Consider the following 22,260-nt stretch of genomic DNA (forward strand, 5'->3'; position numbering starts at 1 on the left):
TTACATACCAGCTATATAAATAGAATTTAGTGGCATTTGCTATCATAACAATCAAAATTAGATAACCAGAAACATAGAACAGTTTAAATAATAATTTTTTAGGGAAGGTAAGTATTAATGATGTATTCACAGAAATCTTTTTTACTAAAAGATAATCTCTTTTACTTCTGTCTAGTAGTGCAGTTGACAATATTTTTTGAGAACCTTTAGAAAGATGTAGCAAACAAAAATAGCATGGAAAATGCTACAAGATCAGACTGGTTTTAAAGACATTAAGATGAATATATCAGACACTTCAAAGTGAAAAAGTGGAAACAATTTAAAATTATTTAGCCAAGAGAGGGGAAAAACCCATATAAGTAGAACAGTTGATTGGACTTGACAAATACAGCTAAGAACCTTATCACTACAGCTGGCATTTGCAAAATGAATGAACTGACTCCTGAATGGTTGTTTAAAAGAAACCTCAGCATTCCCTGTGAGTTCAAAGCAGCTGCCACCTCAACTGAGGGTTTCTTGTAGCATATTTATGGTATTTCAGATTTGTAGCAGAATAGGAATAACTTAAAAATTACTCTATAAAATACAATAATCTCTGAAAACCTAATTTAATTCTGTAGTGCAGAAACACTAATGGGAGCAGGTTCTTATTCTCTTCCACTGAGGGCCTCCAGATCCTCTAAGATGTATTCAGAAAACTGAAGTACAAATTTTTCTCCAAAGCACTTCAGAATACATTTAAAATACAGTGGTGAAATCTCTCTTTGAATGTGTACCTGAATTTTTAAGATGCATACAAATGCATTTTTATAGCTTGCATGCTCATATTATATATACTTACTAGAATGTATCGACTAGAAAACTTTGTAGATTCAACAATTACACACCAGGGACATTTCAACAACAGTATTAATAGCTGATGCCTCTTTCCAGCTATGCCCATCTCCCTGTTACTAGCACTGCAAATATAAACGGCCTAGGCAGGTAAGTGTCAGAGTCCCCTTTGCGTCAGATACACTTGAGAATTTCTCTCAGATATCTACCATTAAACACTGCCCCATTTGTAAGAAAAAGATGCTTTACTGTCTGTAGTTGAACTGGAACTAGCCTCCTCGAAGGACAAAATTTAAGGAAGGAAAAGAGCAATTTACTTACACTCTTCAAAATGAGAATAAACAGTTACACTGTTTAAAGTAGGTGTTGGTAATGACTAGGCAAAGAAAAATTTCTAGTACAAACAAAAAGCAGAAAGTGGTAATGATGTGGTACTTTTACCATGGAAGTGGTACTTTCTTCATCAGATCATAAATAACTCATTAATTTCCTGAGGAATGTATTGTCTCTTTGAGGTAAATATCAGCCCCCTAAATGCCTCTTTCATTTCATCATCTGAAGATCTAACCACATGGAAGCATGCACATAAAGCCAATGCACACAGTTAACTCCTCTCCGAGCCCAGGTAAGTCATGTCAGGATGTAACCTGGTTTATCCTGAAAGCTTTAATGGATGTCATGACATCATCTGAACAGCAGGAGCATTGGTAAAACACCCAGAGAAAGAACATAAGACTTAATTCAAACCCGTAGCATCTGAACCATAGCATCAAAACAAAAAAGGAGGGGAGAAAAAACCAGGTTGGATCTAATTAACATATATCAGCAGCAATTACAAAAGTATTCATGAGGTCATGCTGATTCTGTATAAATACACACAGTTTATTTATTTTCTATCAAAGGACATAATCTTTTCAATTACTGGAAGCAATTGTTTTTAACACAATGGTTTCATCTCACAAAAAAAATGATTATTGTTTCTATATAACTTACATGGTTGGTTTGAAGATTCTCCAGTAATGATACATCACTAAATGTTTTTTCTTCTCCATTTTGTGGGCCTTGCCTGGAAATAGTTAAGTAAAAAAGAGATAATTCTTAGCATGATTTTTTAACATTTTATATACAAATCATCGAAACACAAGCTTTGGGCTGTAACTGCTGCAATAAAGGCTGCAATCACATATTGAGAAAGAAAGAATTGAAAAGGTTTCACATTTCCCAAGTTTATTTAATTTAAAGAAACATTGGTTTATATAAACACACTTAGATCCAGCCTAGTCTCTCTGCTGAATCCAGATAATGAAGGATGAAGTAAAAATATATCCACAATGTAAGAATGAGGCTTCTTGTCTTCTAATCTCTAGAATGAGATTTTAGAAGGGACACAAAAAATACATATGCCTGAAGAGAACACATTTCATCAAGAAATTAGCAGTTTTGGGATAGGTTTCTAAATGTTTGCAGAAAAGCAAGTCTGATTTTGAAAGAGGTAAACAAACATCAGAGTTCAGACATCAGAGAAGTCTGCATGCAGAGGGTTTGCTTTCTATTACTTATGATCAAAAAGGAACATTTGAAATTGAAAGATGAAGAAGACACAACAATGGTGAAGTACAGACTTAAAAGATGCAAGGAGGAGATGGCTCTGGAGAAATAATGTCATATACACAAACATCTCCCAAACTGCACACTGAATGTGAGAGCTCAAAAATGCAGGTACTTCTAGGAAGATTTGATACTGCAGCTGACTACAGCTACAGTCTTAATACTACAGCTAAGTATTAAGACAATCTAGATGACTTTGAGTGAAATAAAACAGTGCAGAAAAGTGAATACAGTTGAAGGAACGTTTTTTCTTCATTTACTTTTGATCTTGCTTTGGATTACATAATCTTATAAAAGAATGAATACATTTGGTGATTTAAGTTGAAGAATAAACCATAAACATCAAAGTCAGTCTAAAGATTCTCTATGAAAACCACAGGTGAGCTGTTTTACTCCTGCAGTATCTACTATGGAGGAATACAAAATGCAGAACCTCCTCTGTACAGCCATGCAAGGACTACTTTTTATAACTAAAATTAAAGTGAAAAGTTTGAAGTATTCTTCTTCAGCAAGACTTCTTTTTTAAATGCAAAGTAAATAGATCTTGGAGTGCCAAATATTAACACCTTCAGATGCATTATGCTTGTTTAGAGTCTAAGCTTTAAGCTTTGTTGGCTTAAAGCTTTCTGATATATATTTTCCAGATTCTCACTGCTAAAATATAGAAAAATATTTGAAGGTGTAAGTTGTAACAAAGTGGAAAACAATTCTTTCTAACACACACAAAAAAAGAAGATATAAAATATTTGAGATTTAGTATATTAGTCATGTTAGGGCTAGAAATGTTACTGGTACAAACTGATTTTATTAATTGCAGTAGATTTACAGACCAAGAAATATCAAGTATCATATTTTAGAGGTATTTCTAATATATTCTTTGCCTGTAAAAAGTTTGGGTTGTTTTTTATTATAAACTACTGCTTAGATACCAGCTTATCCATTTCAAATGTTCTCATAAAGGTATTTCTTTAAGTTAGTCAAAACCAGTCTTTCATTATGGCTTAGAAGAAAGCATGCTTAATTTCATGTAAACACTGCATTGTTTTAAAGCAATTGTATGCAATTAAGCACACATGCATATTTAGGAAACATTTTCCTTCTACACCAAATGATGACATTCAGGTAAGATTTTGGGGTGTGCATGTGTACCACATTTTCTGTGTTTCAGGAGGAATTTTTCAGGTGTGGGGTTTTTTTTTAATACTAAACCAAGAATTATGAATTCTAATTTAGTGAAGATTTTTTGCCTTCAAATGTTTTCAACAAAAGACGGCAACACATTTCAATTTTGTGTGACATCGTCTTGTTGTCACTTTCAACAAATAAAATAGTGAAAAACACTGCAAATGACATTTTTTTCTCTGAAGTATCTGAGCTTACTTTGAATAGTAGTGCAAATATTTAGTTTAAGAAAGTATAAAGAAGAAGCACGAGGCTTCATGTAGATGACAACAGAAAGGAAGCCAGGACCTTTCTTTCCTGAAGTAACTGTTAAAACATTGTTAGTCCCAAGTGTATTTGGGTGCTCTAATCTCAGTTCCAGTTATGAACTATGTAATGCTAATATTCTAAAACTATCTGGAGGAAGCAAAATAGCAAAATAACATTACATACTTTTCACCCAAATACAGATTTTTTTTTTCTAAACATACTATTGATTATTACATATTACTGACAGTAGAAAAGTGTGATTAAAGTTACCACAGTACCAGATAGGTAATAAAAGACAAAGCCTTCTCTCCAATAAGTAATTTTGAATTGCACCAGGACTGTCAGTAGAATGACTGCACTGTATTTCAGGGACCCTACTAGAGTTTCTATTCCAGAGAATGCAGCCTAATGCCACAGAACTTGGATGGCGTAACTTTGTGTAAGATGGTAGTCTGTATGAATTCAATGCTGAAATAACTTCTGAGCAGTTAAGCTATCTCACATTCAGCTCCTTCTCTAAATATATTACTCAGTAATTTTAAGCCTGAATCTTCAAGAAACAGCAGAAGCTAAATGATTTTTAGAGCTTACCAATCATCTGAAGGAACACTACAATCCTCAGGCTCAGGGCAATGGCTGCACAAGAAGCAAGGGAAAAACAGAACAGGGAGAGGAGAAAGAATCACAAATGCTAAAAAACTGGATCATGTGTTAAAAAAAGTAGTTAGCTAATAAAACAAAAATACCAAAAAGCCCCATTTTCCAACTATTTTGCTAGTGCCTAGATTGCAATGAAAATTGCAAAAATATGATGGTCTTTCTATTGAGTTTCATAAACTGTAACAAACCAAGTTTTTGCAAGTCTCCCTCAGGCTTTTGTTTACAACTACACAAAACAGGGTAAATGATGGCAAAAACATGCATATTGAAGCCTGTGGTATCTCACCTTCATTTTTGTTCCTCTTTGCAAGAAAGAGATATTATGACTGAACATTTTATAGTCACAAGAACCTGACTGAGTTGTAGATATTTTAAGATGTAAGTTTATTTTAACTATAGTATTAATGCATGGATACATACGGACAGGGGGAGGCACACAGATGAAGAAGCATATAAAAATACCTACCCATATGCAATTCCTGCTACAGTACACTTCTTAAATTGCATGACATTGCATGTCAGGGTGCCCGTTTTGTCAGAAAATATGTATTTGACCTAAATGAATGATAAAATCCATTACACAGCAACATTCAGCAGTTAGTGACATATCTAGTACAATTCATGACTATCAACATATGAAATATTTTTGACTGTTCTGCAATTCTCACAGTTTATATGAAAAAGCCAACAACAAAAGCAATACATAAACATGGCAGATGCACAGACTTCATACCCTTTTCCAAAGAAATCAATCAACTGAGATGTCAGGACACTTAAGTCTTCTTCAGTGCATGGTGGTGTATTTAACCATCCCACACTTCACATTTTGTTGAAGCACAAGAAACTAGTGAAGACCAGTGACAGTGACAGTAAAACATTTTGGACAGAAAGCAACATGATAAGAGAAGTATCTATATGCATTTCTAAACTGATCTTTTTTTGACATAGAAATATCTTCTTAAAGCCATAATGTTAATAAAAGCACAACAGTTCAGAAATGCCAAAATTACAGGAAAAGGAGAAATACATTCCTTTCTACCTACTCTAGATCTCCTATTTCCCTGGCATTACAAACCCTTCTATTACAGAAACTTCTAGGTAAAGCATTTTAAAATTCAAAGCTGACGTACATAAACCTGTGATATTTTTAACCTTTGTTTCAACCTAATCTTAAGAAAAAAGTTAATATATGAAGAAATGAGGTAATCTGTGATGAACCAAAAGTTCTGTGAGTCACAGGTAAACTTCAATTCATTAAAATTTATTTCTAGTTTAAAAAAATCTAAGGATTTTTAATTAGGAATTTACTACATTATATCTGGAATTAATAACGCTATGTATTAGTAAAAATGTTTCTGAGGAATTATGCCTTTGCCAAATCAGCAGTTAAAAAGAAATCATTCTATGTCAGGCTTATGCACCATATTGTATATTTTTTTGTGTGTGGGCACATGAATGGGTAAGTGGGAATTGCAGCTAAGAAAATTCAACCTTTTTTCCCCCCAACACCAAAGTTTTGCCTTTCTTAAAACCTGAACAATTCCTGGGGGAAATCTCTTCATTATATGCAACCCTCATGTACTTCAAAGAAGAAACCTGCCCTTTTTAGTAGAGTCCTTTGGTCTCCCTAGAAAAATCTGTCCAAATTAAGAACCTATCGAAAAAATTAAAATGGAGATCCCAAGAAGCCTGACTAGCTCCTGATGGTGAAGGAGAATTTTATGAGTATCCTTAGAAATGAAGACAAAAACTACTGAAGAAGAAAGGAAAGAATGTGTCTGGGAATATGAATAATAAACTAGCTGCAGAGATAGAAAAAACAGATAGTGTAAAATGAAACAGAAGGAAAGCTAAGATTCAACAAAGTCTCTTCCCCACTAGACAAGCTTGTATGCTCTTTCTAAGCCAGGAAAACAACAAAATTCTGCACATACATGTTAAACCCAGCAGGCAAAGGCCCTGTACTCCTCTATGTATATGAGAACATATTAACCTTCAACCAGTTTTTCCAAAAGGCACATCTCTTAAATATTAGTCCCTAGAACTGCTTTCCTATATGGCTAAAACCAAGTTATTATTTGTTTGTTTTGGAAAGCTAGAGACAACTTACAGATTCTCATGCAATGAAGTAAAGAGTTAGTTATGAAAACTTCTAGGTTAGGAAATGCAAGAAGATGCATACTTGTGTTCATAATACAATTCAATTAAATGAGCATGTAATTTATTTTTCACTGCAAGAGTTGCTCACCACCAGTGTACCAGAAAGCTTAGCATGTTTTTAAAGCCAGACTGCAAATACAATTGACTGAAAGAGCAAATACCACGTGTAATTCTTTTAGAAGCACACTCTGTGCCCCAGGCACACTTGTACTGTCATACTTCTTAATAATGAACAACATATAACACGTGATTTCTTGTGAAAAGCTGAACTGATTTTTTTCAGTATTAAAACAGAACTCCAAAGCACAAAGAAGAATTAAGCCCAAATTTCCAGGGTGTAATTCAGCCATGAGCCCCCATTCCGTTCATGGCTTCCAGTTTTTAGTGGCAAGAAAAGAGGACGTGTATAGGACAGTGATTCAACCCCAAGATACTCACTGTCTTTTCTGAGGAATGCAGAGTATGTGAAAAAAATGACATACTGAAGACACACATTATCATAAGTGTATGTACTGATATTAAATTTTGTACCACAGACAGCCTTAATGCTCAAAATTCCTTTGATTTTGAGACTTTACTGATACATTTCAATATTCTGTGACTACTATATGCATATTGATACAGAGATTGTTCATGCAAACTGGTTTAAATTTGCTCACACTGTAAAGTAGTTTTAAAAATATACGACCAAATGAAGAGAACAGAAATAAACAAATACTAAGGCAAGAATATTTTTGGAAATAAATCCTCACATGAATAATTTCAATACAGTTAGAAACAGTAATTCTTTTACCTACCTGTCCAAGTTCTTCATTGAGATTGGAAGTACGAGCCATTGCAGCAGTGTCAGTAGGTTCATAGTGCATGTCTATATCCTAGAGATAAAAAAAATACATATATTTAAAAATCAGTCTTCCTAAACTTCTTACAAAAAAATCTAGCACATAGAAAAGTTAAGTGTAGAAGAAAAGACCAAACATAAATAGATCTACCTAAGATTGTTTCAACATGGGAAGCCACAGACACTATCAGATTACTTCCAAGAGTCCCCAGAACAAATAAAATCCGATGGGTGATTTTGCCCAGATTATTTCTAGTGATCAGTGTTGTTGAAAAACTGCTGACCCACATATTTAAAATTACTTTAGCAACAAGAAGAAATACTTCACTGTGACTAGGGACAAGTCAGTCTTACCTACTTCTATTGTATGCACGAGTCTTTTCTAAACAGCAAGATAAATATATCTTGAGATAAAAACATGAAGATAGAGAGTACACAATAGATGTAAGATAAAATTCACATGGTGTGAGTTCTTTTCCTCTTATTAAATAAACATCAGAGTTTGTTTTTAAATACACTAAAAGATTAAAACATTGTCAAACATGGTAATGAAGTGCAACAGATTGCAGATGCCCAATCTCTCCATACAAATATAATCTACACACAAAGAGAAACATTACTTAAAATGAAAGTCCAGAGTCCCAGATTAGGATAAATTAAAGGCAACTAATCCCTCATAATGAGCAACTGGGGCAGGAAGAGAAGTTAAAACTGCCTTTCTGATTTTTTGTATAAACAGTGGCAATCTACACATTCAAGATGGGTCTTTGTTGAATATTTATTTTAAAATACAGACAATTAAGGAAGACTTTAATTGCATTCTCCAATTTATTAACAACTTGCTTTACAGAACAAAATAAAAGAAGAAATTGAAACCAGCTGACTGCTCACAAAAGTATTTAACTTTTAAAATAAAGCATATGCTTTACCTGCTACTTCACATGCATTCTTATCTGTATCTCCACGGCATATCTCACACATACAAATCTATTTCACACATTTGATCAAGGAAACATATTAAAGTGTTCAGAATGCTACAATATATTTACATTTGGAAAAAAATGGAAAAATGGAAGGCATGTTTACATGGCTTCAAGGAAAATAGCTCACTCCCACCTCAAACAGAGTAAATCCTTCATTTTCCCCACTAATTCATTAAGAAAAAAAAAATTAAAGGATGCTAAATCGATCCTTACATATTTCATACGTGATGATACTAGCAGACACTGCCTTTGTACACTGAAACCCACTCCATTAAACTAGGGTTGTGCTTGGAAAAATAAGCAAAATGCCAAAGAAAAATGCCAAAGTCTGGAAAGAAAATACGAAAATGGACAAAACTCCCCAGCACTGCAAAACACATTCTTCTGATCATTCTGAATGAAACTGATACCTGAATATCAATAATGAGAAAGTAAAAAGCACAAAAACACTGAGAGAGACTGAAATGTTATAGTTCATGGCTTAAACACTGTTGTGAAGAGCTGCACTACCAAAGCCCACCTTGAATGGGCCCCCTGAACAAAACCTTGGACTGTGAGTTAAGCTGCCAAAGAGAACCCGAGATAGATAAAGTGACACTTTCGTTCATTCATCATCCACAGGAGGGCCAAGCCCAGCAGCTGTCCCAAAAATCATCTCTCCCTCCCTAGCTTCGGGCTGGGGGAGGCCACAGCTCTCAATCTTATCTCCTGCTGCCAGGTTTGCACAGACTGCTCCCCCAGCAAGGGTGGTGGTGGTGGAGGAGGAGGAGGAGGAGAAGGAGAAGGAGGAGGCAGCGGCAGGCAACCTCTGGTAGTGAACAGCCCCCTGCCACCCCAGGAAAGCCACATCCACAGGACATTCACGTGGGGGACGGCCGAGAGGGTGTCACAACCACCCAAGACCCCCAAGGTGCTCCCCAGACTCACTGCTGAGGCTTTGCCTCAGAGCGCTGCACGTGGTGCAAAATGGTGCAGCCGATCCCGAGTCCTGCCAGAGACAGTGCCAGACTTGCCCTGGACATTTCCACGTGGCTCAAACCAGGCTGGTTAATGAAATACGAATCCTTTGAATTCTTTGCCTTTCGGAGGGGGACCCTCACCAAGAAGACCAGATGGAGAGGACCGATGACACATTGTTGGGACCCACAGAGGGGTTATTTCTACTTAATCTGTCTCTCTCACTCTTCCTGTCCCCCCACCCCCTTTTTCTACTTCCTTTTTTTGGTTACTGCTAAATAAAATGTACCATTTTTTTTTGGTATCAACATTTAAACTCATTAGGTTTTAATCATGTTTTGGGGAACATTCAAATCTGAAGTTTCTATCTGCAATCCACAGAAGGCTGACTTTGCTCCTGTACAATAAGTGGATCACAACAAACATGCTCCAAAAATCAATCTGGTGCAGCTATAAGAGCACTAAATGAAATAAATTCATTATTACCTTCTCAGATTCCACCGATAAGAAATAAACAGAAAAAAGAGTGTAAACAATATATACACAGACAAGCAATCCATCATTTTACATACTTATGAATCACTTGATTTTAGAACTCAATCTATATTATAAAAATAATATTTACCCAATTTATGAAATATGCTTGGATAAATTTAACGACTTCAAGTGTAACCAACAAGCTGATTGGAATAAGATTATTGAAGAGAATGATAAAAGTCAAGAAATTCAATCCAAAGTTGCTTGCTCCACCATCTGCCAAAAAACAAAGTAATCAAATAAATATTTGAGACTGTAGTTAGAAGAATATATATGTAGTGTATTCAAAATATTGCATTAACAGATTATTTGTAAAGTGTTCTGAGAAGAATCTTTGGGATGAATTACAGATAAGATATACAGATAAGATATAAGACATTCCTCTGAGTTAAAGATGTATATTATAATGGTGGAGTTCAAATTCAGTGATCTTTGCAATCATCTCCAATTTCTGAAGTGCAAACTTACCAACCGTTCCCTCTTTTCCTACATTTTAGGATGAAAATCTGGGAATATCTATATAAGCAATCAAGTTCTAAACTCAAAATATTAGTTTTATATTTCAAAAGGGGAAATATATAGTGGAATGAATTTTCACCTTCACACAATCATATACTCTCCCTCAATGGAGCAAAATGCTGCGAAAGAGGTAAATTCACACCCCATGAAAGGAAGATATGAAATTAGAGAGTTTAATCAAAGTTCTGAATAACTGGAAATGTGAATATTAACATAAAACAAGTAGTTTTATACTACGATTTTCTTTGAAGTTTTAAGTTTTTCTTTTAAAGATAACTCCAGCAGTAGCAGCTCAGAGAGGATGAGAATGGGAAAGTCTGCTGGGCATTACAGCAAAAGGGTAAAAGATGGAGCCTGCCTAGCCATATTCAAGGCATCTCAGAGAAAAACAGCCTCACATAGGTTTTCACTGTCTGTCCAACATGGATTTGGTTGTTACTCTAAGATGTAGGAAAGAAGGTTTTGGAGACTTTCATTAATATCAATTCCAGCATCAAACAAAGTACTTCTTTAAAAGACCAGGGAGCTAAAAAATTAGATAAGTAAAAGGAAAGGGAGATAAAATGCTTCTTACTAGCATCTGCTATCAGAACAACTACATGCTGAATACAGCCTTAAAGGACATACCTTACAAAACCCAAAACATTTTCATTTCATCATGGGATATAGCTCAGAAAATAAATTGACATAGATAATCAGTTGAGAACACACAGACCAAAATAGCAATGGCTACTATTTCATGTTTCTTTTTTCAGGAATAGCAACAATTAATAAACTGCTTCACTACTGTGCTAACCATATAAGACACCATATTCTCAAAACTTTTATATTTCCCAGAAAAAAAAAAGTGCAGATGAAGCACATCCAATGTCCTTCCTTGATATTACTGAAAATTGTCAATATTCTATGAACTAATTCACTTTTTCTTATCTCACTAGGAAAACATGAAAGTTTCTTAAGTAAAAAAAAAAAAAAGTTTCTTCCTCAGCATCAAAAAGAAAGGAAGCAAAGTTCATCACAAATGCTGACACAGAAACTTTAGCAATGCCTTCAAATCAGAACTTCAAGATTTTTCTTTTAGAACTTACCAAAACCCCAAAAACCCCCTCTTTGCTGACTACATTCAGAAACTTAGTACTCAGGAATTGTTTTTCAGTTCCAGTTCTGCCTAAGTAAAAAAAAACACCCGAAGAAATTCTGAAAACATTAATAACTGACTGCAAAGTATATTAATGAAAACTACTTTAAAATCTTGTTTCCTCCCAGAGGGTCAGACTGTCAATATGCTGCATGCTGCTGTGAAGGCCTGTGTAACATCACACTGCCCTGCATCCACCTTCTGTACAGCTGCCCCGTATAATATGTTAGATGAGACCTTTTGTGCTTCTTTTACTTTCTTTAGGGGGAGTCTATTATGTTCTGATATTAATTAGTTAAAGCCCTATACAGTCAAAATTATAAAGCCACACTATCACTTCCTAAGACAAGTGAGTTTAAAAATTCAGAGAAGTCACTGCAGCTCTAAATGTAATCTACTGGTAACAGCTCCAAGAGGTTTCAGTATGATGTCCAGGAAGCTGACTGGTTAGGCTAGTGGAATGCTGATGCAGGCTTGCTGAGCTGCAGAGACTGCCTGAAAGAAGCAGAGACAAACAAATCATCTTGCTCTTCCTGAATTTAGCAAGATGGCACAGTAAGGCAAATTTTATACTTGCTGCAGCATACCTAGCCTAATGACTTCAGTCAACAAAGAAGAGAGAATGACAAAAAAAACCCAAACAGTGTGCAAGGAAAGTAATCATCCTCCTTCCCATGTATGAAACGCAACCAAATACTAAAATATTAATATAATATTTTAGATCTTACAATTTAGATCAAGATACCAGTCTCTTCCAGTATGCCTTCGGTTCCATATAGCTGACCCAATAGAGCAGATCAAAGACATGGCAATAAGGATGCAGAACAAAATCAAAATCTGAATATTCGTAATTCGTTCCACATTAGACATTTTAAGAGGTGGACTTGTTGAATTCTGCAAAAGACAAAAACCAGCAGTGGCTATTAAATATTAGATGAGGTAACACAGTTCTTGCTTTTCAAACTACGTTACTCTTACCCTTTCTAAATATTTTCCCAAATACATAATCATAAATCCATTAACTCTTTTACTTAAGAAAAAACCCAAAACCAGCTATGAACTGAGGCTTTAGAATTGTGTCACAAGAAGTTTAAACAATCACACAGAACACTGGCAACACCAATAGTTAACAGGAAACACTAAAAATGGATGTGCATGCACCTTGTCAGTGCAATAGAAGACAGCTGCTAATACACATACTTTTTCAAGTAACAATTTTACAAATAAGAAAAGCAAGAAATAAGGCATGAATGACCAATCTGAAACTTTTTTTCACAACAGGTGCATTTCAATTCGGATATTTCAAAACACATTAGGCAAAGTATTTTCAGTCTCTTTCCTCCCCATTTGGTTTTCTGACAAGAATGATTACCTTTGTACTTGAAAGAAAGCCCCACAGAAGAAAGCCCCACAAGAGGACTGTTTTAGGGGCAGTCAAAAACAAAAAAAGAGAAACTGCGATAACAGAACTTGCTAATAGAGTTTTCAAAGCACAAGTTACAAGACAGAATCAAGGAAGATACCTTCTAGGGGAAAAACTACTTTGGGACTAAGTGGCTAAAATAACAAGAAGTTGCTTTATTTTTATTGCTTTTAATTCCTATCAAAGATGCTCTATTACTGACATTTTAGTATTATATTGAATCAAGCCACATTTCTGTACCATGGAATGGCAAATTAAGGTAATAAAGCAGACAGGTCAGACAAAATCCAAGTGACCAACCTGCATAAGTTTTGTGTCATGTCCAGTATAGACAACTATCCCGTGAACCCACTGGGTATTTCTCAGCTGAGCTCCTCGTAGAAGAATCTGATCAGATCCCAGTGGAACAGTACTAGAAGAAAGAAGTTTTACATTTTAATACTAAACCAGCCAATGTCAGTGGATAACTGTAGTCAGCAGTTGTTAGAACTATTTTGTCAAAATTTAATGGCTACTGTTAATAGGTTAGGAACACAATTTTCACAGTTAACTTTTTGGGAGTTTTGACATAGAAAACTTTACAGATAAAAACCAGGCCAAAAATCTAAGTTTCCAAAAATATTACTTGCCACTTAATTTTTATTATATACTACTAATTCTGATATGGTAGTATTAACCAAGCATACTGAAAGTAAAAATGTCTAATTCTCCTGTGATTTACAATCGTCATTTCTTTTCCTAAATGATCTCTTACAAAACTGATTTTCAAAGCAATTTTCAAGTGAAATAATTTTGTGAACTCTCAACTTAGTCCACTCCTCTAGTGAAATAACCACCCTTTGAACAGTTAGTTAACACTCACAATAATATCTCATGTGCCTTCTTTAAACTGCAAAAACAGATATATTTTGTTCTATTATTCTTTTAAAACTGTGTGTAGTAAAGTATCAACATACCCTCAAAAGACATAGGAAACATTTGTCTTAAATTCAGACAGCTGTCTTTATACATATAATGTAGGTCAAGTTTTTCTTAAAATACAAAAAATTTTAGATAATTATTACTCTTTTCCATGGACAAACATGCCCTCTTTTGGTACTTTTCAGTCTATAAATGCCAGCTGGCAGTTCACACTTGTCAAAAGTGCTCTAGTGTTTGGAATTCTTACCTAAAACTACTGTCTCGACTTGTTTGAAAGCAACAATTATTAAGATCACAAATTAACTAATTGAGGATAGCAGCTGTATCTCTGATATATAAAACATAAAGCATCTGAAAAAGACATGCTATTTAGTAACATTTTGGGTAGCTTGAAGAGCTACCAGGATATGGAAATCCTGATCTGCCAGGTGACATGTGACAAATACCCAACATTGTGATCACACTCTGATCTAACAAAGTAATGGTGCAATGACTTGACAAAGATCTCAAGTGTTTTATTTCCCAGCCTCAGCCTTCTTAAAACTGATCCAACAGATCTCATTTCTCTTGCATTTTATGTAACTACTGACTGTCACCAGCATGCTTGGATTGTATTCAGTAAGGGATGTTCTCAATGGGGAAAGATGCTTTTAGAATATCTTCCTGACAGAGGGTGTATTAAAAGCTAGTAATTTCTGGGATACATGTGAAAACTTACATAACAATATGTTTTTGTTAACAATATGCTTCACTCTTATCCAAAATTTTAAGAATGTCTTCAGGAAAGCATGTATTTTAGTCCTAGATAACCAGAATCTGACCTCGTTTTGCATAATCCCCTCACCATTCACCAAACTACTGTCTAGGCTCATAGAAACCAAAGTAAAGAACTTTTCTCCTTTCTCTAGCTAATTGTTTTCATGGACTAAAACCAAACAGACATGCTTCTGTGTACTCAGAAGCATAATAAAGAGCTGCATACTTTGGAGATAAGGGTTAGCTCACTCCAAGGCTGAGGACAGCAAGAAAACTTTTGCCTCTTTTAGTTTACAGATTTAGCCAAAAGGCAAAACACCTGTAATGATGTTCTGTCTCCTTGAATACCGGGTATGCAAAATAAAAAAAAAAAAAAAAATTTTTTTAGCTGCTCTCCCATGAAGGGAAAAAGAGAACACTGAAAGGGTCAACAAGACACAACATTTATGGCACTCCAATGACTTAGATTATGTGAAAGAAGACGGAGACATATTTTCAGTATCCTCTATTGCTTTTGCAAGTATGTTAAGAAAGTGTAACTCACAACTCCTGGAGCTATGTAATGTGGTAGGAAGGTCTAAAGATCTGGACAAATAAATATCAATTAGATGAATTTGCACTCCCTCTATTAAGGGCAGAAAAAGAACATTTCCCTGATTTTTCAGGTTAAAGTAAGGCCAAGATGCAAAAAGTGTTACTTACCTGCAATTCTTTTTCTCTGAAGGTAAATATTATATTAGAGCCACACTTTTGGAACTATCCTGCTGCACAGGAACTATAGGCAAAATATTCCAAAACAGGATTTCTCAAATGAAAAATTTCTTGACCAGTAGATGGCATCCTCCTACACATTCTTGAGGCACAATAGCCATCAGCATATTCAACATTTATTTTTAAATCAATTCTAAAAAATTAAATTATTAGATTGAAAAGGAAGTAATGTTTTTCCTTCTATTCAGAGAGCCAGAATAAGTGTGTGGATCTGTTATAACTATTACCTCCAGAGAAGAATTACAGGTAAATGTTTGTCTCTTCTTAATGACAAGTAAAGTGGAATTATAATAGATCCACACTCTTGCGACTGAAAAATCCCAGAATGCATCTGTAAGAAATCTGTAAACAAAAAATGGAATATTAAGAGGGAATAAAACGAGGTATTTAGCAATTAGTTAGTACTATATGTGTCAGTCTAAAACCACAAACATGAACAATATTGGACATGGAGAAATAAATACCTACCAAATAAATAAGAAATACTGTAAATCTTTGGGAATGAAGGATTCTGCAATTCTGGATCTAGCAGTAAATCTTCTGTGAATCCACAGAGGACTCTGAATATCAGTATTTGGTAAGCATTTCAGTATTCTAAGGATTTTTTAAGCAGTTGTACAAGCATGTGTATTTTAAGTGCACATTTTCTATTTTTAAAGGAGCATACTTTCAAGTAAACTAAGGTATTAAACGTTTTTCAACTACAAAATCAGAAGAATTTGAAGTATACAGCAATGGACTCTGTTCCGCTCCACAAACAGAAGAACAATTAAAAAAAAAAAAAAGGATAAATTATTTCTGTTCAGCTTCTGTAACAGATGACATTCTTTAGAAGTGAGTTAGTAGGTACATATTCCAGAACTGTCAGAATTTGATTAGCAGTCTCTTCTACTATTAACACCTAATGCTTTCTGAAGGGCAACTAGTAAAACAAGTTGTAGACATTAGAAGCAAGGTTTTATGCTTCTAGTTTTTTTCAAAAGAGTAAAGTCTAGCAGAGAATACATAAAAAATATTTACTATTCATATTTTTACTTCAGTAGTTTAAGAACACATAGCTGTGTATGTGTAACACATACTGCTACACTGAATCTCCCAAGATCTTCTTCCTTGTATTTACGTACCCATGTCCATCCAGTCTGATGTTTCCAACAAAGTCATAGAGATGTCGGTTTGGGCTCTCACACTCAATTCTGCCAGAGAGTTGCATCAAGCTTTCTGTGTCCTTGATGTCTGCTGTTAGTGGCAAACCCTGTAAACAAAATTAATTTGTCATGACATTAGAAAACACTATCCAATAACAAATCTAGATATTATAAATCTAATAGCAAGACCAGAAAACAATCATCCCTATGGGAGCAAAACAGACAAGCTACACTTTACTGTTGCATCTGAATGCTACAGTGAAGAAGTCACCTTGGCATCTGGCAATACCAAGACAGGGTCATAATCCATCACAGAGCTCAGCAACAATGTCCCTGCATAGTGACAGTACACTCAGTCAAAATCTGCTATTCTATACCTGTCCTTGAAGGACAGTACCGGCCCCATCAGCTGCTTTCTGCAGGGCTTCTGCCTCATCATCTGTTCTCTAGAAAGAAAGCCAGTACCCAAACTACTTATGTTTCTACCTATTCTCCCAAAGAAAAACCCTAAAACAAAGCACAAAGAATGACTTAGGAATAACCACTCATTCCTCCACTATGGCTTTCTGCCTCTCAGGCAGATTTCAGCCACAAAGTCTGTAAGCACTGCGTATCTAGGCAGTCAGCTCTTTTGTGATTTCATCTTCACTTACTGAGACTGGAAAGTGGCACAGACTTTTTCCACAGGCTTTATTCTGTGAAGGGGGGTCAGGCAGCAGTCCAAATATGAGTTACTACAGGTATTTTTATAGGGTTCACGTGGATTGAACATAGGCCAACAGGGTACATTTGAAACACTATCCAACTACATAAAAGTTCTATGTATAAAATTACCAATTACAGAGAATCAATTCTAACCAATTATCTTCTAGAAAGATAAGCAAGGGTCTTAACATTTTTCTGGCAGTAGCAATTCTAAGGAGGTGTTTTTTCTTATATCAAAGAGAATACCAAGGGGGCCTCACAGGGTTATCTGCAGAGGAATCTGTCTCCCCCACACTCAACTTTTATGATGCCAATACACCATAGCTTTTTATTCAAATCACTAAAATTTCAGTCTTCTCAAACATCCATTAATGTAATAAAATGTTTCAATAAGCATTAATCGACAAAAATATTAGAAATATTCTCAAAATTGAAATTCCTACCTGTCGAATTTTTAAGTTTGTCTCACCATCTAAGTTAGATGTTTCAATGTAGCACATGGCCTGTGGTTCACTATTGAGAGAAAAAAAGTCCCGAATTCAAAATTATAATGGTAAAATCCATAAACTTCCTGTAATCTTGCAATAATTATTTATGCAAACAGATTTTTCTTACCAAATCTTCAAAACCAGAATAATTTACAGCCAAATCTATAAAACCTAACAGCACTTTACATTTTCAGAGAAGTTTGTCAAAGCCTATTTTCTTAAATAAAACATTGATAAAAGTACTGTACACAGCAAAAGTGTTCTATCTTTATGCACAAGATTATGACATGGGCACTGCATAGGGCATTTGTAGTGCTTACCAGAGCAGGTAGCAGGAGTTTAAGATACAAAAGTTTCCTTGCAAATGTTTTTCTTACAAAAGAAGTCTAAATTATGGATAACATAATAGGAATTTTTGAAATATATCCCCCTTCTGCCATTTCAAAAGCTTTTTTATAAGTTAAAAGTTTTAAGGTCACACAGAATATTACTACTTGAATGCATCATCTCTTTGACAGATACCAAGAAATTTCTAAATTACTCCAGCTCCCATTTTCTGGGCATGAGGACAGAACACCTACTATTTAAATCCAAGACAGAAGGAAGTTTTGATTCTGAAAAGGATCAAATAAGTCACAAAAACCCCTTAACACTTAAAAGAGTAAACACCACCTTGATGCTTCTAGTGTTTTCCTTCCTTCTAGCATGAATTTTGAGTATCAATTACTTGTAAAATTTCCTTTATTAATGCAATAGTGCCTACAGATAAGTGACAATTTCAGATTATTTGCAGGATAATGTTAAGTAGGCTATTTTAACAGTTTTGTAAAGTACAAGCATTAAAAGGTGAAAATTATAATATGGTTCATTCAGGCTACTGTTTATTCTTGGCAAACTTCTCTAAAAATATAAATAACTTTTATTTAGCCTGTTTGGATGGAACCACCTGTGTAAGATACACAGTTCTAACATTTTTGTTAGTTAACAATAAAAACCAAACAGTATTTTTGTAAAGCACTTTTAAAACAAACTAAGGCAGCAAAGACATTTCAAGTGAGACACATGCTTAATTGCAGTAACTGTAGCAGATTACAGTGACCTCCAAAGTAAGTTAGTTAGATCAAGGCAGGCCCATTGATTGGTTAAGGAAAAAACAAAGTGTGGTAAGAGTGCAGACAATAGCATAAAGCTGACATGTCTAAGGAACATGCATTTTGTCACAATACACAAGAACAACGCTGCTTTTGCCACCACATGCAGCAGAGATTGTGCAACATCCAAGTTTGTGCAGAGGGTCCTCTACCAGTCCTACCAATGTTAAACTATATTCTCTGCTGAAAATAGCGAGTTGGTAGAAACATGTATATTCCTCTCCAACATATATTAAACTTGGTGTTGAACTGTGTTTGTTCAATGATGACTCGTTTGATAAAATTTCATGGGGGTAGTGTAAAAACCAAGAGGAGTGAAACAATTTCAACTACTTGAAGTTTTATTGTGCGTTTTCACCTTAATAATCTGTACTTGATAGAAGAATTCTTTCTAATTTTATAAATATATTGGTTTCGTTGGAGAAAGGTGAACAGCAAAGCAAAGATTATCAAAATGGCAGTGTTATTCATATTTGGTCTATGAGGACCCACATACACGTATCCTGTGCAACTACTTTATTCTAACCTTGATGACAGACTGATGAGATCAGCTGGGAGATGTTCCCCATTGGTCACTTTCACTACTTCCCCTACTGCCACCTACACATCCCAGTTTGAAATGATTAGAACAGAAAAATAAGTGACAGGAAAAAAAAAACCAACAAACAAAACAAAACAAATGAACAAAGACAAAAAGACAGAGTTTGAAATTATTAATCAAACAATACATGTTAATTAAAATGTCTGATGACAATTTTTTCAAAATCTATTTTAATCAGGTCAGAAAGAAAAAAGCTAGAACACTTTCTTTTTTACTCAAATGACTTATTTTACTGTAAGGCACAAACTGTAGGCTGCAGAACACATTGACATTGTATGTAAACATTAAACACTGTCACACTTATTTCTTGGCTAAACAAGTTTCTAGCCACTCCATACATCAATTAAAAAAATAAAACCCACAACAATAGATTTTACACCAACGTTTCTTAAGGGCCAGGGAACAAGTACTTTTTCTATGCAGACACGCTGAAAATTATTTTGTTTTTTCCAGTTTTGTAAATTTCAGTGTACACTGAACTAGTAAGAACCATGCAGAATTAAATTTCAGAGGTTTGTGTTCTTCACTGTAAGAGACTGTAATTTCCTAAAATAATTAAGATTCTCTTGTTCTCCAGAAACTGCTATAGCTGGTAAAAAGAATCCAGTATTATTAGTTTGAATTAAAACCAGGCCCCCAGACTCAGTGCTTTTGGACCTAAAATGTAACTGGGCATCAATGAAGACCTGAAACCAAAAACTGATGAGAGTCTTCCTGAAGAAACATGGAGATGACACATGCAGGAGAGAGCACATGCCAGTATGCAGGCAGAATTAGAAGTCATGTAGTAGCACAGGTTCTCTCCCAGAAGCAAGCCTGAAACAGGACCCTAGTAATATAACTAGGGAAGAATGCCTGAACTGGGCCTGGAAAAGCAATTGTGATTCAAAGAGTCCCCACTGCAAACTGGATCCTAGAAGAAAAGCTGACAGGAAAATTCAGCGTGAGTAATGGTGATAGTTGGACATATTAGTGTCTTCTAATAAGGGCACTACAGAGGGGTTGAAAAAAGTGGGAACAGTCCTGACCAAGTCCAGTAGCAGCTAATTATTATTTTCACTGTCAACTTGTGATACAAGATTTCTTCAGGGGTACAAGGATTGCAAAGTAGGCTTTTCAGGCAGTTGGTCTTTTCCTGTGCATAAACCACAACTGTGATGCAAGTCTCCAAATATGAAAGGGCAAAACTGTGAAGACACCTAGGAATGACTCAAATTTAGGGGATTACTCAGGGGGATTATGAAGAAGCTGCTCTGAGAGGATGTTACCTCTGCCACCTTCAAGACACTGTGGTTAGCATGACAGAAGCCATTATCAGGCCAACAGAAAAAGTGTCCTTGCTGCATCATGTATTGCCTGCAAAGTTCTTGGTGGAGAAGCAAAGATCTTGGTGGAGAATTTATAGATGCTTCTCAAAGTAGAGAACTAGAAGATTTACGGAGGACATGCAACACAAGCTAAGTTATGACTAACATTATCACTGGAGACAGACTGTGGGGGAAATTTACAGTATTTTTTGGAAACTACTTTACACTTGATAGTAATTTATTAGAAGTGTTTTAGAAACAGCTACACTTAATTTTGAGATATAATGGAAGACAGAGAAACAATGTACTAGTCTATACCACAGTCTGTCAACAGAAATGCATAGGATCCTAACTTTATTAACTGTAGGCACGAGTAGATTAATTAACTTCAGCGGGGTCACAGAGGGTTTATACCTAAATCACAGTCATACACACAACACTTCTGCTTGTGCCAGAAAAAAAAAATGCAATTCACTTTTGATAATATTCATTAAAAAGGATTCTTAGAATATGTTATCTGTTGACCTGATCAAATAGATGTTGAAAAATGTGCATCTCCCACATAAGATGTGGATTTCTTAAATAAAACTGTCCAAGGAAATGATGATAAACAACCTCTGATTGTCCATGTAAAAAGGGTCACAGCATGACATGCTAAAAATTAAGTCTTGCTTCCAATTGATGAAATTATTCGTAATATATATATTCGTTAATAAAGTGAGTGTTCAGACAGTGCTAATTTGGTGATTCATATCTCATGTTCACTTTTTTCCCTGATTCAATTACCAAACTGGAAACTATAGAATTTAAAAACCATTTCTGTTCCCTGTAATACATCCATTTTGATTTACTTATGGGACGAAATTTGTTGGGTACATATCAAAAAGCCAAGATGGTTAAATATGGCAGTTGAGGTCCAATTTTTAGACAGAGAACCAATCTTTTTTGTATTATATCCAACAACAAAATTAACACTATGTTTTTCTTAGGGGTAAACTGAATGCCAGTGTAATTTCAAAACTGCAAGTGTCACAGTTTAAAAAAACAACCCATTGCCTTAAATGATAAATGACCAAATGAACACAAGACTACACTTCAGAACGGCAGCACTTTTGTTTATTCTTTATTTCCTTGGAGCAATCACAAATAAATAAATAAATGCAGGGTAGAGAAACCAGCCTCTACACTATAAGCATCAGTGGGCATCTCTACCTTGATGAGAGCAGTACAGTGTCAGCAGGTATATACTCTTTGCCTTTTATTATAACTATATCTCCAACATCTACCTGAAAGAAAACTGGGAATTGGTTAATGGTCTCAAACA

General features: G+C 35.0%; 1 protein-coding gene across 9 annotated transcripts in view; it reads right to left on the reverse strand.

Annotated features, from left to right (window-relative positions):
- The window catches only part of ATP8A1 (ATPase phospholipid transporting 8A1), a 107,098-nt gene that overhangs the window by 64,890 nt on the left and 19,948 nt on the right, over positions 1 to 22,260 (reverse strand). For 3 of the 9 annotated variants that reach the window (XM_062492732.1, XM_062492730.1, XM_062492734.1), the window contains 10 exons: positions 22,149 to 22,222; positions 17,833 to 17,902; positions 16,664 to 16,791; positions 13,392 to 13,503; positions 12,397 to 12,562; positions 10,100 to 10,227; positions 7,491 to 7,568; positions 5,000 to 5,088; positions 4,465 to 4,509; positions 1,828 to 1,900 (listed from right to left, as the gene is read on the reverse strand). In XM_062492732.1, coding sequence (XP_062348716.1) covers positions 1,828 to 1,900; positions 4,465 to 4,509; positions 5,000 to 5,088; positions 7,491 to 7,568; positions 10,100 to 10,227; positions 12,397 to 12,562; positions 13,392 to 13,503; positions 16,664 to 16,791; positions 17,833 to 17,902; positions 22,149 to 22,222 — 963 coding nt within the window. Of the gene's footprint in view, positions 1 to 1,827; positions 1,901 to 4,464; positions 4,510 to 4,999; positions 5,089 to 7,490; positions 7,569 to 10,099; positions 10,228 to 12,396; positions 12,563 to 13,391; positions 13,504 to 16,663; positions 16,792 to 17,832; positions 17,903 to 19,554; positions 19,629 to 22,148; positions 22,223 to 22,260 lie in introns of all 9 variants that reach the window. The other 6 variants (XM_062492736.1, XM_062492737.1, XM_062492733.1 and 3 more) reach the window with 4 other exon arrangements.

The sequence above is a fragment of the Cinclus cinclus genome, chromosome 5 (assembly GCF_963662255.1).
Source record: "Cinclus cinclus chromosome 5, bCinCin1.1, whole genome shotgun sequence".
NCBI lineage: Eukaryota > Metazoa > Chordata > Aves > Passeriformes > Cinclidae > Cinclus > Cinclus cinclus.